Below are 16,338 nucleotides of genomic sequence, written 5' to 3'. Positions count from 1 at the left end.
TATAGCATAATGGAGCTGGGGAAAGGGATTTAAAGCTTCATCTAGTCAAAATTCTTTAATTAAATACATTTCCTTTGTGCTAAATTTAGTTTCATGTTACACATTTGTTCATCAATATATCATACTTTATTAATAAGTTGGGAAATAGAGATGAGAAAAAATTGCCCATATTTCCAACACCTTAATGATTAATAACTACTCATATTTTATAGGCCTTTCTTTTTTTGCTTTTGACACATCATTATCTTACATTTGAAGCATGGGCTTGATGAACTGTAATTAACTTAGTCATTTCCTTATTGATGTACTTACAGATGGTCCCGTTTTTCACTATTATACAAATACTACTGGCATCACGTAAACTTCTGTATTTCAGATTCTTTCCTTAGGGTAGATTTCCAGAATATTTCTTACTGGATCAAAAGCCAAATACATTTCCTTATCTCTTGTTACTTCCCAATTGACAGTGTACTCAGCAAATGTAAGTCAATCTCCCAATTTAAGATGAAAAATCAGGGCCTAAGAGTTTAAGTGACTTGCTCCAAAGTCACACAGATAGAGAGCCCAAGCCAAGACTGAAAGCAAGCATCTGGCTCTAGTCCTCAATTCACTAGGGACATAAGCCTTTCTTTTATCTCTTGGTTTTATTTAACCTTAGATGTGTGGGAATGTTGTCAAGTAGTTTACTCTCTGCTCTTCTCATATGAGATTATGAGGAATAACATTCACACCTTCAATAAAAATGCTCAAGTCTCATGTCACGTGAGTCACATTCTACCCAATGACAGCAACATACACATGAAACATTTACCAAAATAGACCATATACTAGCCCATAAAATAAGTAAATACATTTCAAAGGGTTGAAGCCACACGAAGTATGTTTTCTGGCCCCAACAGGATTAAACTAGAAATCAATAAGAGAGGTGTGTCTTCTTCCTGACTGGTCTCCGTGGTTCCTGCCTGAGAACTGCTGATAGCAATATGTCTTCAGGAAATGCCAAAACTGGGCACCGTGCCCCTCAGTTCAAAGCAATAGTTGTTGTGCCAGATGGTCAATTCAAAGATATCAGCCTATCTGACTATAGAGAAAATGTGCTGTGTCCTTCTTTTACCCTCTTGACTTCACCTTTGTGTACCCCATGGAGATCATTGCTTTCAGTGATATGGCAGAAGAATTGAAGAAACTCAATTGCCCGTCTTTCTTGGTGGTGCAGTGGTTAAGAATCTGCCTGCCAAAGAAGGGGACACGGGTTCGATCCCTGGTCTGGGAAGATTCCATGTGCTGCGGGGAAACAAAGTCCATATGCTACAACTACTGGGCTCTCATGCCACAGCTACCGAAGCCTGTGCACCCCAGAGCCTGCGCTCCTCAGCAAGAGAAGCGTCTGTAACGAGAAGCCTGGGGTTTTCTGTTTCACAACAGAAAACAGCCCCTTCTCGCTGCAACTAGCAAAAGCCCTCGAGAAGCAATGAAGACCCAGTGCAGCCTAAAATAAATAAATTTTAAAAAAAGAGAGACTCAACTGCCAAGTGATGGATGTCTCTGTGGATTTTCACTTCTTGTCATCTGGCGTGGATTAATGCACCCAGGAAACAAGGAGGACTGGGGCCCGTGAACATTCCCTTGATATCAGACCCTAAGGGCACCATTGCTCAGGACTATGGGGTCTTAAAGGCTGATGAAGGCATCTCATTCAGACTCTTTACTACTGACGATAAAGGTATCCTTTGAAAGATCACCACCAACGACCTTCCTGTTGGCCACTCTGTGGATGAGACATTGAGACTAGGTCAGGACTTTCAGTTTATTGACACATGTGGAAAAGTATGCCCAGCTGGCTGGAAGCCTGGCAGTAATACCGTCAAGTCTGATGTCCAGAAGAGCAAAGAATATTTCTCCAGGTAGAACTGAGCCCTGGGCCATTTTAGGGCCAGGTTGCAGTAGAGGGCCTTGAGAACAAAACCTCCTTTGTCCTACTGCCATGCTTCAAACCAAGACCTTACACTCATTCTAGATGTGGTATGGTACAGGACAGGCCTTTCCTGCAGGAGCTGGGGAGGCAAGCCTCTCTTCCTCTGGACGGAATGACCTGAGCTGTGTTATGGGGCAGGCCAACTGATGTGTTCAGTAGTAGGGTGCATAGTAGTAGGGTATCACTTCTAATCTTTTGTAGTTTCTATGAAACGTGAGCTAAAGGGAAAAAAGAAACTAACAGAAAGTCATCTCAAAAAATTTCAAATATTTGGAAACTAGATAACACATTTAATTCAAAGAAGAAATTAAAAGGAAATTAGAACATTTTTCCTTTTTTACTTCTTGAAATGAGCACTGTCTTTATTCACAATTTCACAAAGACAGAGACTGAGGCTTAGAAGTTCTGCTTAAACAATGGGTTGGTAAGTGGTGACTCAGGCTCAGAGCCCTACTGTCTCACTGTCACCCTAAAATGCCTCTCTCCACCTGGTTCTTCCGTGTATCCTGGGTCCACGGATGCCTGAATTTAATCAGAAGTATGGAATGTATTCTGACTGTAACAAAAATGAAAACCACTGCATATCAAGATTTGGTGGATGTCACTAAAGCAATTCCTAAGGAGAAATTTGTGACTAAATGACTAATGACTATATTAGGAAAGATGAGTAATATAGTCATCTGTATTGTACTAAGTGACAACATTAGGAAAGAAGATCACAGATCATTGACCTAAGCAACAAGGAAAGAAGAACAAATTAAATCCGGAGTAAGCAGAAGAAAGGAATTAATAAAGATCTGAGCAAAAACGAATACAATAAGAAACAGAAAAACATTAGAGAAAATAGATGAAACCAAAAGATGATTCGTTGAGATCAATAAAATTGATGAACCTCTAGTCAGACTGATCAAGAAAAAAGAGACACAAATCACCAATAGCAAGAATGAGAGAGGTGCCTCCTGGACTGTGTGTTCCTTTGCCCAAAGTGAACTCTATTTCTCCTCCTTTTTCTCCTTTTCTTCCTGGTCATCCTCCTACTGCTTCTTTTAATAGATTTATTTCCTGATAATCACAGTTATACACATTCAAGGTAGATAATTTAGAAAATACACAGAGAAAACCGTAAAGATCATCTTTGTTCTCCTCTCCCACTCTTAGAAATAACCACTGCTTAATGTCTGCATTCTTGACTTTTCTCTAAGCATCTTCTCCCTAAATTGTATCAGACGATGCATAATTTTTGTAAAAATATTTATTTATTTGGCTGCATCGGGTTTTAGCTGTGGTGCACGGACTCTCTAGCTGTGGCGCGTAGGCTCAGTTGCTCAGCTGCGGTTGGGTTCTTAATTCCCTGACCAGGAATAGAACCTGTGTCCCCAGCATTGCAAGGTGGACTCTTAACCACTGGACTACCAGGGAAGTCCCTATGCATAGTTGTTATATGCATGCATCACAATTTTAAAGCAAAAACTAACAATAGAACCCTAAACCAGTATGCTGTTTGCCATGAGATAAACAGAACTGGAAATGTGTTCAAATCTTGAGTCCATCTTCAGTTTCACAACCTTGCTTTGACCGTCCTACCCACTCCAAGCTCCATTTTGCCATTTCCCAAGACCTGCAGGGACCCAGCCTTGTGACTTTTTGGAAAAGATTTGAAATCTTGAAGAGAATGTAAGAGATAGATTCTCTCTTCTTTGAGGGTTTGCATTTGCACTTCAACCCCAGGGGTGGCATGAAAGATTTGTTTCCTGACCAAGGAATTTCTTGATGGCAGACATGAAACTGAGAGACACTTGCTCCTTGGAAGGAAAGCTATGACAAACCTAGACAGTGTATTAAAAAGCAGAGACATCACTTTGCCGACAAAGGTCCATGTAGTCAAAGCTATGGTTTTTTCAGTAGTTATGTACAGATGTGAGAGTTGGACCATAAAGAAGGCTGAGCACTGAAGAGCTGATGCTTTCAAACTGAGGTGCTGGAGAAGACTCTTGAGACTCCCTTGGACAGCAAAGAGATCAAATCAGTCCATCCTAAAGGAAATCAACCCTGAATATTCACTGGAAGGGCTGATGCTGAAGCTAAAGCTCCAATATTTTGGCCACCTGATGCAAAGAGCTAACTCATTGGAAAAGACCCTGATGCTGAGAAAGACTGGGGGCAGGAGGAGAAGGGGGAGACAGAGGATGAGATGGTTGAATGGTATCACCGACTCAATGGACATGAATTTGAGCAAACTCTGGGAGATAGTGAAGGACAGGGGAGCCTGGAGTGCTGTAGTCCATGGGGTCGCAAAGAGCTGGACATGACTTAGCGACTGAAAAACAACAACAAGGAATTTCAGACAATAGCAAGTGCAGATGGTGACCCACACCTCCCAGGGATGATTGGTCTCTTTCAGTTTAGTAATAATAACAACGGGTATTGGTGACAGGTGCTCTACATGCATCATTTCCTTGAACCCTCACATTGGCAAGTGAAGAAGGTCCCCTCTTTGTACGTTAAGAACTTCCCTGGCAGTCCAGAGGTTAAGACTCAGGGCTTACATTGCAGGGGGCATGGGTTTGATTCCTGGTTAGGGAACAAAGAAATTCCCCATGGCAGCACAGCACTATCAAAAAAAAAAAAAAAAAGACAACTTTCCCAGGGACACAGAACTAATGCATGGATGGAGCTATGCCTTGGGCCCAGGTCTTTCTAACTCCAGATGCTGAAATTGTAGAATTAGTGCCTTCATGATGAAATGAAGGGACCTCACTGCCTTGGTTTCTTGTTTTCCAACAGTCAGACTTGAAAAGCTGTCAGGGAAGTGCTTCGGGCCACATCGTGGGCCCATGATCGGCTTGCAACAGGCACTTTCCAAGCCTGACCTGGGACACTAAATGCAAAAACACTCAGTCCTTACCACGTTTATCTGGCTAGTTCTGGATATAAGTTCTCATTCTTCCAGACTCCTCCCTGTGCTCTCTAACTCATAGTTGGTGTCTCACCCTCCTGTCCCCACTAAAGGCATTTATAGACTAAACCATGGTGCCAGCCTCTGTGTTGCCAGCCTCCTTCAGTCTTCATAATAATCTTGCCAGGAGGCACAGTAAGTATACCCATTTCAAAGATGGAGAAACTGAGTCCCAGAGACTCAGCTTACATGGAGCTAAGCAGCAGAGCTGGGATTAGACACCTTGTTTCTGTGACACCGGAGCATACTCTATGCAACCTCCATCTCCGCCTCATCTGCTAGGTGGTACCCTTTCTCACATCAAGCTCACTGACTCCTTTTGATGTCTCCCTGTGTCTGTCCTCCTAGTTTGGATGAAGATGCCAAGTTGCTCAGGCTCCTGGCTCTCCAGATGCTTCATCACACTGGTCTTCCTCCAGCTGCCTTTGCACATGTCAGGTAAGAGTTTCTGAACCTCTTTCCCTGCCTGGGACATTGGGCAAAGGTGTCCAACAGAGGCAGGGACAGCACTCTGGGGAATGTGTACTGCACCATCTGCAGCATGGCCCTCGGCCAAGAGAAGACCGTAGCCATGGTCACAGGAGATAAATGCAGGGTAGGAAAAAAGCTTGAAGTCCCTGGTGGTTCCAGAGAAAACTCCTATGCTAGTTGAAACTTAAGAAAGCAATTTGGGGGTTTTTAAAATACTGTCAATAACAAATGTTTATTGTGGACAATTTGAAAAAATACAGAACATTTTAAAGAAAACCCTAAATGACCTGCTGTTGCTAAGTCGCTTCAGTCATGTCCGACTCTGTGCGACCCCATAGACGGCAGGCAGCCCACGAGGCTCCTCTGTCTGTGGGATTCTCCAGGCAAGAACACTGGAGTGGGTTGCCACTTCCTTCTCCAATGCATGAAAGTGAAAAGTGAAAGTGAAGTTGCTCAGTCGTGTCCGACTCTTAGTGACCCCATAGACTGCAGCCTACCAGGCTCCTCCGCCCATGGGATTTTCCAGGCAAGAGTACTGGAGTGGGTTGCCATTGCCTTCTCCGCTAAATGACCTAGAACCTCATAAATTGGAAAGAACAACTGCTAACATTTGGGGGCATTTCTTTTTTTTTTAACCATTAAAAAACCTGAAACATAGTTAATTTACAATGTTGTGTTAGTTTCAGATGTATAGCAAAGTGATTCAGTTTTACATAGATCTATATATATAGACATACATATGTCTACACACTATATATAATATATATACACACTATATATGTCTATACATACGTATATAGTGGAGGGATTTCTTTGAAGACTTTCTTGTATGTCTGTATCTCTGTGTGTTTATGTGTTTACGTGTATGTATTCTTCTGCTCAGGTTTATTTTTCCCTCCATTTACAATGCCATGAACATTGTTCACCCATGTCCTTAAGTCATTCTCTGCAGCATGGTTTTTAAGGGCTGCATAGTATTTCATTGTGTGGTTATAGCATAATACAATTATTCAGATCTCCATTTCTAGACATCTGAAGGTTTCTATTTTTTCCTTATATTATAATAAATGGTGCAATGCACATCTTAGCACACATTTTGGGAAGTGATTCTGATTGTTTTCTTAGAATGTGTTTCTGGAAGTAGAATTAATGGGTCAAAAGGGTATGACTCTTTTAAAGACTCTTGAAACATGGAGCCCTGTGGCAGAGCAGAGTGGTTTTAGAGCCAAGAAAGACTGTGGTCTTGGGTCCCAGATGGGGAGGAGTCATGGATCTCTGCCAATCTCTTTTGTCTTTTCTCTCTCCCCCGCTTCTCTTATTACTGTCACTGTCTCTCACTAAGAGCTAAGTACCTGATCTCATTAAATCTCCCAAGAACCCAATGCAATAGAGTTGGCAGGCCAGGCTTGGTGAGCCTCAGTCTCTGGCCTGGGGTCACGCAGTGCTGAGCGAAAGACTCGCATCCAGCTTATGCTCTTCGCCGCTTGTCAAAGAGCCTCTTCTGCTGTTATTTCCTTCTCCACTTTGTCTCTCCTTTCTCCTTTCTCTCCTGCTTAGACATTTGGCTTGCTGCCGTAGCTCTATTGAAATTGGTTTGCCCTGGCCAATAGGGCTCAGGGAAAAGGGTTTACTGACTGCTGTTCTATCCTGGAGTGAGGATTTGAAGGGGAAGCAGGTGGGTGCTCACAAGATGATAGGGGATTCCTGAGGGCACACCTCCAGTTCTGCAAAGTCTCTGGGTAGTTTTTCCATATAGGGTAGGGTGAGATTGTGGTTTAGGTGCTGAGTTTTTTTTTTTTTTTGTCTTGTCTAACACCTTTTATTCTTTTTAAATTAAATTTATTTGACCATGCTGCACAACATGTGGGATCTTAGCTCCCAAATAAGGAATTGAACCCATGCCCCCTGCATTGGAAACAAAGAGTCTTATCCACTGGACCACCAGGGAAGTCCCTAGATGCTGAGTTTTTTTTTTAATTTACTTTATTATTGGCTGTGCTGTGTCTTCCTTGCTGCCCATCAGCTTTCTGTAGTTGTGGTGAGCAGAGGCTGCTCTCTAGTTTTGGTGCTCGGGCTTTTCATTGTGGCAGCTTCTGTTGTTGCAAAGCACAGGCTGTAGAGTGCCCAGGCTTCAGTAGTTCCTGAGTATTGGCTCAGTAGTTGTGATGCACGGGCTTAGTTGTCCTATGGCCTGTGGAATCTTCCTGGAACAGGGATCGAACCTGTGTCCTCTGCATTGGCAGGAGGATTCTTAACCACTGGACCACCAGGGAAGTCCAAATTGCTGAGTTTGACTCATTGTCTTCAGGCAGGGTCATTGAAACCAATCCTGAGAGATAAACATCTCACTTTAAAGTCATCCCTTGATCATCTGGGCTTTGAGTTGCTGAGAGAAGCAGAGCCCCTCACCATCTTGGCTTAAGGTGTCTCTTGAGGTGACAAAGGCTGTGGGATGTGCCTGAGACACCTGCCATTCAAAGTGGGGCCCTTGGCATGGGAGAAGCTCTGAGTGGGTGGTCACAGGTGGTTTCTGTTTCAGCCGAATCTCCAGGGAGCTTCTCGCCATCAGCCGTGGCTCTTACTGTGATCCTACCTGTTCTGGGGATTTTCATCATGGTGGGCATTTACATCATCTGGAAGCAAAGAAGGTCAAAAGGTAACTGAGTGGTAAGGGAGCCCAGACTGGCAGGAAATAGTACTGCAGACTCTCTAGGGAAAGGCTGGGAGGATGCTGACACAGATTCAACAGTTATCGGTAGGTTGTCTGGGAGAAAACTGGTAAAGCCATGCTCTCGGAGTCCACATTGCAGAGCGGATCAATAGGAAGCTCCTGGGCAGGGCTGTGAATTCTCATCTTTAGAGAAATTAGCACATAACACATCATGCCAATCTTCTAATTAATTAAGAACTCCAGTTGTATCCATTGGATGAAACCCTTAATAGGGTTGCATTTCATGGCTCTCAGGGTTGCAAAGGACTTTGAAAAATCACATAATCCAACACTCCTTTCTGCATCTGATGGTTTGAAGACCCTCTAATCCTTTCTAATGGTCAGACACTCATAGTGACAGGGAGCAAAATCCTGCTCAGGCCACCTGTGGACAGCTCTGCTTGTTAGAAAAGCTGCTGCTGCTGCTGCTAAGTCACATCAGTCGTGTCCGACTCTGTGCGACCCCATAGATGGCAGCCCACCAGGCTCCTCCGTCCCTGGGATTCTCCAGGCAAGAACACTGGAGTGGGTGTTAGAAAAGGGCCTTCCTTAAAAAAAAGGAAAAGACCCTTCCTTAAGCTCACATCTCTCTCTCTCCCTTCCAGAGAGGCTTCTCTATGAACATGCGATGGAGGTAGGTAAGTGTCCTGGGCTGGGTGGAGATGTTTCTCCGTTTGTTCATTTTGTGTCCCCGGGACCCACTAATCTAAATTCTGGACCTGCAGATCCTGGCATCTGCTGTCCTTGCTGGTGACAGTAGTGGGGTGGGGGATCAGCACCTGTCATTTCCACTTTCTGATGATTCTTTTTTGTAATCTCTTGCCTTCCAATGTGTTTGGTGATTTTGTCTGTGAACCCATGGCTTGATCTGATTCTGGAAGAGTCATGTAGGTCTAAGACAGGGGACATGTTTATTCATTCAACAAATAATTGATAATTCTCTACTAAGTGGTTCAGACTATACCAGATGCTTGTGACACGATGGTGAGTGAAAGTGGGCACAGTCTTTGCCTTCTTGGAAGCTTTGATCCCGTCAGGGAGGTACACCTGGCTTTAATAGTGAGACAGATGCCACAGATGGAAGTTCTGAAGGCTGGAGAGACGGTGACTGGGTGAAACTAACCAGACTTCAGGGATAGAAGAGGACTTTCCAAAGGAAGTGATGTTTGGCCTGGAGGATGGACTGACATGGGGGAAGGGAGCACAGAAAGCCACCCACAGCAGAAGAGCTTGAGAAAGAGACATGGTGCCTGAGTGAGGGGAAGGTGGCAGCAGATGCTGCTGCAGAGTGAGCCAGGGACCAGCGTGTGAGGCCCTGGGGATCCCATGAAGGTCTTCATCTTTCTCCTTGGAGCAGTGGTGAAGCTGTGAGTGGGATATCCCGACCAGAACTATGCTTCCAGAAAGCTCTCTCTGGCTGCTGTGTTGAAAGGAGACCAGAGGGAGGAGACAGAACGTGAGGGCAATTTGGGCCACTCTTTCTGGCATCCTGATGGGAGGTGATGAGGGCCTGGATCAGGGAGGAGGAGGTGGAGGTAGAGGAGGATATGTTCAAGAGCCCTAAACTCAGTAAGAAGCAGGGATCCTCAAGAAAATGGCATAGAATCTCATTTCCTTTTACTTTCCTTCCTCTAGAAAATCTTCTCTCAGACCATGCAAAAGAAAAAGGTAATTATATGTATAGCATAAAGGGCAGGGAACAGATAGCATATTTTTTCTCCTTCTACATAAATGCTGACAGTCGCTTGTTAAACATACAATATACATGTGTGTATGTGCATACACACGCACACACTCCCCACACATATCTCCTCTGTTCGTATTATTGGACTTTGCTTTCCAGTATCAAGGGTTGGTAGCTATGGGTGAGGGGATGCCTGTGGTCAGAGTTCATTGGTCCATTCATTGGCTTTTCCACCAATCACCTAAAAAGAAGATCTATATACTATGTAAAAATATATTAAAATGGTATATGGGGGACTTCCCTCGCGGTCCAGTGGTTAAGAATCTGCACTTCCAATGCAGGAGGCACAGATGTGATCCTTGGTTGGGGAACTAAGACCTTGCAGGCTGTGTGGTACAGGTCCCAATTTTTTTTTTTTAAAACAAGGTATTACAGGGTGTACGAGAATCTCAAGGATCCATACAAACTTTGCATCGACAGAGGTGGTGCGATACAGTGGGAGGATCGTAGGTGCTGGAGTCAGCAGCAGCTGGTTCAGATCTGCCACTTACAGGCCTGGCTTAAGTCACTTTACTACTCTGAGGTTTGGTTTCCTCATCTGTAAAACTGTGATAATAAATCCTCTCACCTGATTGTTTTCAGTATTATCAAAGACAACTTAAAAAAAAAAACACCCTCCTGTTACAATTCCTGAAACCTTTCTCTTATTACCATTTTGTCTTCATTAATTAAATGCTTGCTCTGGGCCACTGAGGGTAAAAGATAGAACCCTGGATTCAAAAAGCAGGTGGGACTCTGCCCTTTGAAAGTCTATCTGGGAAGACAAATCATTGTCTTCTAGCTCAGAAATGGCTCCACATGCAATGATTTCGGCATCTCCTCCCTTCCCCCATCTCATCTCCTCCGGGCTGGTTAAAGTGTGGGATGCAGCCTCAAGGATGCAATGACCGTGCAATGACCATCCTGTCCTAGAAGGGAAGGGACAGTGTGGGGTAGTATGAAAGCCTCCAGCTAGGAGTCAGACAGACTTGCGTGTGAATCCTGCCTCCTCGGCCACTTACTAGCTGGATAATCTGGACAAATTTCCACGTCCCTCTGAGCCCCAGGCCACCACTCTGTAAAATGGGAATAATCATTATATGCACCTCACATTGTTGAGAGGATTCAAGACCTACGTCATAAGAACAGGACACAATGAATGGAGGCTGTTGGTAGTGAGAATGATAAAATACTGTCTTGTTGGGAGGCTGTATCATATTCAGCTTCACTGCCCCAATGCCCAGCACCTAATGCATGCCCAGCCCTTAGCACAAGGCTGACAGTAAACTCAGATGAATAACTTCAGCTCTGTGGTGGGGCCAGTGCTGAGTGGAAACGTGGACGGGTGACCCTTCCAGAGAAGCTGGAGGCACTCCCCCACAGCACAGAAGCATATGCACATGTCCCAGACCTCCTGGGGTCACAGTTCTTCAGGGAGGGCTACTGTAGAGAATAAAAGAACATGTCAGTAAGTGGACAGTGGGTCTTCAGCTGGTTTTACACCATAGATATTACGGCGTGTTCAGTCATGTCTGACTCTCTGTAACTCCAGGGACTCTGGCCCACCAGGCTCATCTGTCCAAGGAATTCTCCAGGGAAGAATACTGGAGTGGGTAGCCATTCCCTTCTCCGGGGGATCTTCCTGATCCATGGATCAAACCCAGGTCTCCTGCATTCCAGGCAGATTCTTTACCATCTGAGCCACCAGGGAAGCCCAACAGTTATAAAAGAGCAGCAAGGCATACACTTATGGACACTAGTTAAAAACATATGGAAAAATTCATACAGACAGCGGAAAGGAAACCAGACAGACAAAGGGAAGGGAAGAGGAACCACAGTCATGGTAGTCCAGGTCATCTGGAAAGTGGAACGGGCACTAGTGAATTTCCACATCTGCCCTTAGGGAGATGTGACTGGACTGGGGGCTGATGGGATCATCATCATTTTTTCCACCGGCGGGGGGGGGGGGGGGGGGGGGGAGGGGGCGGTGCGGGGGTGGCATGATGAGCCCTCCTGCTCACTTGTGCTTCTTTCTCTGTTTTCTAGGACGACTCCATAAAGCCCTCAGTAAGTTCTGCTTCTCATCTGTGCTCCAAACCTTCTGCAGACATCTTTGTTTTAGGATGAGAGTCCCAGATTCACCTCCTGGGGCAGAAGAGAGGGGGCAAGGGTACTTAAAGCATATGGGTTGGGAACTTTTTGGCTTCATAAAGGCCTCTTTTTTTTTTTCCTCAAATATTCCCTGCTCCTGTTTCCTGCACAATTGTTATCTGGTCTCTAAAAAGGACATGTTTTAGCAAGAAGAGAGGTACCTCCTCCAGGTGAAGTCATCAGGAAGACACTGCTATCACTCAGGCATGACATTCGGTTAGGTGGAATCCGAGGTAGATGGATCCTCATTCAAGTGAATATACGGAGCAGTGCTTCTCTACCCTTTCATGTATGAGAACCTCGTTATAACAACAACTACCCCAAATCCTCAAACACGTGACGTATCTATATGATTTCACACTGAGAAAATATGCATTAGCAAATCTAATGGAAATTCAATACCAGTTTTAAATGAATCTATATTTTATTTTTCTCCCACAACATTGTATACATTTACGTGAGATGCGTTGTACGTTCAGTCTGCAGGTCATTTTGGCTCCCATAGGAACTTGCTGACCCTCTGCATTATCGCTGGGGACCCGGGCTGGGAGTCATTGCGGTTGAAACACTGTCATGGGGGAAGGATCTGCTCTAGGAGTGTGGTTGGGATGGGACTGGAGCATCACAGGCATGTAGAAGCCCTCATTCTGATTTGTCAAATTGTTTTTATTCTCTAGAGAAACTCCGGAGAGAACTGAGTAAGTAACCCTGCTCTTATAACTGCCATAACATCTTCTTTCCTGCTGATTCTGCTTCCAATGAAAACTCATTCTCTGTGTTTCTTCTTTTGTAGAGTTAAAAAGAGCTGCAGCAAACTCAGGTGAGATGCACTTTCCCCATCCAGCCCCTACTCATCCTTCCACCATTCCCCACCCCCACCCTGTATCAGAAAGTCTCCATTTATTTCTCCGTCACTCTAACAATGCCTTTTTTTTCTGTCTTTCAGGCTGGAGAAGGGCCCGGCTGCACTTTGGTAAGGTACACCAGTCAGATGGATCCACAGTTGAGAGCCCATGACTCTGTTCCTTTAGGAGGCAGACTGTAATTTTAACAAATTTTAAATCTAATCTGTTTATCTGTAATTCAAATTTTGACAATCTTTTATTTTGGGAGGATCAAATTTAGATTTAGAAAGTCTCCTTTCTTTTAAAAACACTGATAAATATTTGGTTTACTCTTCTTAAGGGTATTTTATGATTTTTGAGATTTTTCTTAGGTTCATTGGTTATTTGTATTTTCTCTCTGTGACTTGTCTGCTCCTGTCCTATTCTGGCTACTTTTCAATTTGTGGGGACTTCTTGCCGTATTAACCCTTGGTCGTATTTTTCACACAGTATGTTTCTGAGTTTTTCTTTCGCATGTTAATGTCCTCTTTTGAAGCATGAGTGTTTTATTTTTCTGTGGTCAAGTCTATTCGTCTTTTCCTGTAGTCTCTCCTGTGCTTTCAGGTTGAGCACTCCTTCCTTTCCCACTACTGGACAGCTAGTCAGTGCTCCTGTCTCTTTCTGCGCATCTGCCACATCCTTCTTTCTCTGAAGATCCGTTTCCTTGGTGAGTGGTGCTTCTCAGAGAAGAGAGTGAGTTGGGCAGCAGCCCCAGCAATGTAGACTACAAAAAGGTTTCATAGTTTTATTTGAAAAGATTTGCACATCTCTTCAATTTTTTTCATAGATCACATTTTTTGTTGCTGTTTGAATGAGACCTGTTATTTTCACTGCTCTTCTGCCCTTCCTGTGTTTTCCAAGATGCTCATCCCCCTTCCATTCAGAAGGTTTTTGTTTAGGCAGGATCAATAGAATCCATGAGTCGGCCCATTGAGAAAACACCGGGTCACCTCTATTGACATTCTGGGAACTCACAAACCCTTTTCACTCTCCCAGTCTGATTCATTCCCACTGCTTAACTGAGTGTGCATTTTGTGGATTTAACTCTCCAAAATGAGCCTGTTTTTTGACTTGGGGAAGGAAGGAGATTCATTGTCACCCTCCTAATCCATAATTTTAAGGAAGTTATCTCTCTACATTAGCATTTTAAGATGATGATTATAAGCAATAATTTTAGTTAAGAAAATGAGCATCACACACTCATTATCTAGTGCATTAGCTCATCAAATCTGCACAACAACTCTCCAACATTGGTGTTGCTATTATTCCCACTTTACAGATGAAGGTTTAGAGATGAATAACAAGCCCAGTATCACATAACTAGTGTAAGACATAGCTGGGGCTCCAATATGCTATCACGCTACTGGGTCTAACATCAAAACTTGTTTATTTTCATATGTGAGAGTCCTTTGGACCAGCAAAGACAAAGGCAATATTTCTTAAGGATTAAGACAGCTTCACAGACAGATGAAAAACTTTGCCCTCTTTTACTTAATCCACGAGTAGATCTAGAAGACTGGACAATGTATTTTTTTTTAGTTCCAGGACATGTGGGGATGACGGCACCATGGTTGCAGACCTAGAGATGATTATTCCCTCCACAGCTACTCAGAGGTCGCTGGAGACTTAGCTTCCTAAACCTCATCTCTCTGTGACTCTCTGCAGTGACTGTGACCCTGGACCCAGATACAGCGCATCCCAAACTCATCCTGTCTGAGGACCGCAAGTGTGTGAAGCTTGGAGACACAAGGCAGCCCGTGCCCGACAATCCCGAGCGATTTGACTTCGTTGTCAGCGTCCTGGGCTCCGAGTACTTCATAGCTGGCTGTCACTACTGGGAGGTGTCTGTGGCAGACAAGACCAAATGGGCCCTGGGGGTGTGTAGTGAGTCAGTGAGCAGGAAGGGGAAGGTCACCGCCTCGCCCGCCAACGGACACTGGCTCCTGCGACAGAATCACGGGAATGAGTACGAGGCCCTCACATCCCCGCAGACCTCCTTCCGCCTGAAAGAGCCCATGAGGTGCGTGGGGATTTTCCTGGACTATGAAGCAGGAGTCATCTCCTTCTACAACGTGACCAACCAGTCCCACATCTTTACTTTCACCCACAGTTTCTCCGGCCCCCTCCGCCCTTTCTTTGAACCTTGCCTTCATGATGGAGGGAAAAACACGGCACCTCTAATTATCTGTTCTGAACTCCAGAAACCAGAGGAATCAACTGTCCCCAACACAGAAGAAAAAGGCCAGGCTAATGGAGATGTGGCCCTGCAAGTGGACCCTTTCTTGCTCCCTGCTCAGGCATCAGAGCTCATCCCACTCAGAGATATGATCCTGTCCTGGTCTTCTGACCTTGGCCCAGCCCTTCAGGGGCTCAAGGTTCCTTCTTTTTAGGGATGGGCCTCGTCACCTGATTCTCAGACTCTCTAGCCCAGTGCCCTGGACTTCAGTCTTCTGGCCCAGTGATTCTGGACCATCTCCTCTCCTTTCACCCAACCCAAACCCCTTTATGGTTTCTCTTGCACCACCTTTCTCCCAGGGCTCAGTTTTAGAATTTCTGGGAACTTGAAGTTTCTATTGCCCTGGAAGAATTCTTGAAAACCAAATGAACAATCAGATTAGGTTTAGGTGACAGTGTAAAATGTGTGTCACTGAGATATAGGGACTCTGTACTCAAGGGGCTTCTTAAAAGCCTTCATCCTGCCTCATCCTGCACTCAGGCTTGTAGTTATGAAGTTAGGATGCCCAGTCCTGACTTATCACATCAAGAATTGCTTTTCTCCTTTTCTCAGTTCAGGCCTCTAACCAAACTTTTTTTGGATCACGTACTGTTTCTTCTTTCTTCTGGAATATAGAGCAGAGGGCCAGAGGGATTTAAAAAAAGAAAGTCATTGTTTTCTATTTCCTTGATGCTATCTACAACATACTTTGGTGACAAGCAGAACTAATATATGGGTGTGTTAAGTAACTCAGTTGTGTCCGACTCTTTGCGACCCTATAGACTGCAGACTCTTCCGTCCATGGGGATTCTCCAGGCAAGAATACTGGAGTGGGTTGCCATGACGTCCTCCAGGAAATCTTCCCAATCCAGAGATGGAACCTAGGTCACCCACATTGCAGGCAGATTCTTTACCATTTGAGCCACCAGAGAATGTTTTCAAAGCTAACTTGGTGATAGCCAGGTATGGGGACTTTAAACGTGGTAGCCGTAACCTTAATTTTGAAAAACCTAAGGATCACCATCAGGAAGATAGGAAGCAAGGCTTCATACAGAGTAGCCCAGCTGTGTGTGGCCTTGAAAAAGCAGCTGTGAGTGAGGCCCTGTGTTACACTGATCCTTTTGAATCCCCTCTGAGATTCAGAGAGGAATTTTTTGTTTGCTTTTGTACAGTCCTTAAATAAAAGCTTGGTATTTGGCATGCTCTTATTTTCATTGGGAATGAGAAGTTGTGGGGAAAGGCTTTGGGCTGAT

At 44.5% G+C, this 16,338-nt stretch overlaps 1 protein-coding gene and 1 pseudogene across 1 annotated transcript in view; both read left to right on the top strand.

The window, feature by feature from the left end:
• Positions 1-16,283, top strand: part of ERMAP (erythroblast membrane associated protein (Scianna blood group)) — a 34,902-nt gene extending 18,619 nt beyond the window's left edge. Inside the window, exons 2-10 of the mRNA XM_070786718.1 lie at positions 5,280-5,369; positions 7,942-8,058; positions 8,718-8,750; positions 9,748-9,780; positions 11,882-11,902; positions 12,664-12,684; positions 12,780-12,806; positions 12,933-12,959; positions 14,536-16,283. Coding sequence (XP_070642819.1) covers positions 5,280-5,369; positions 7,942-8,058; positions 8,718-8,750; positions 9,748-9,780; positions 11,882-11,902; positions 12,664-12,684; positions 12,780-12,806; positions 12,933-12,959; positions 14,536-15,260 — 1,094 coding nt within the window. The 3' untranslated portion in view covers positions 15,261-16,283. The remainder of the gene's footprint in view (positions 1-5,279; positions 5,370-7,941; positions 8,059-8,717; positions 8,751-9,747; positions 9,781-11,881; positions 11,903-12,663; positions 12,685-12,779; positions 12,807-12,932; positions 12,960-14,535) is intronic.
• Positions 122-2,363, top strand: LOC109557102 (peroxiredoxin-1-like; annotated as a pseudogene).
• Positions 16,284-16,338: the final 55 nt, after the last annotated feature.

The sequence above is a fragment of the Bos indicus genome, chromosome 3, assembly GCF_029378745.1.
Source record: "Bos indicus isolate NIAB-ARS_2022 breed Sahiwal x Tharparkar chromosome 3, NIAB-ARS_B.indTharparkar_mat_pri_1.0, whole genome shotgun sequence".
NCBI lineage: Eukaryota > Metazoa > Chordata > Mammalia > Artiodactyla > Bovidae > Bos > Bos indicus.
The sequence above is the reverse complement of the archived record's forward strand: the minus strand, read 5'-3'. Positions and strand labels throughout refer to the sequence as shown.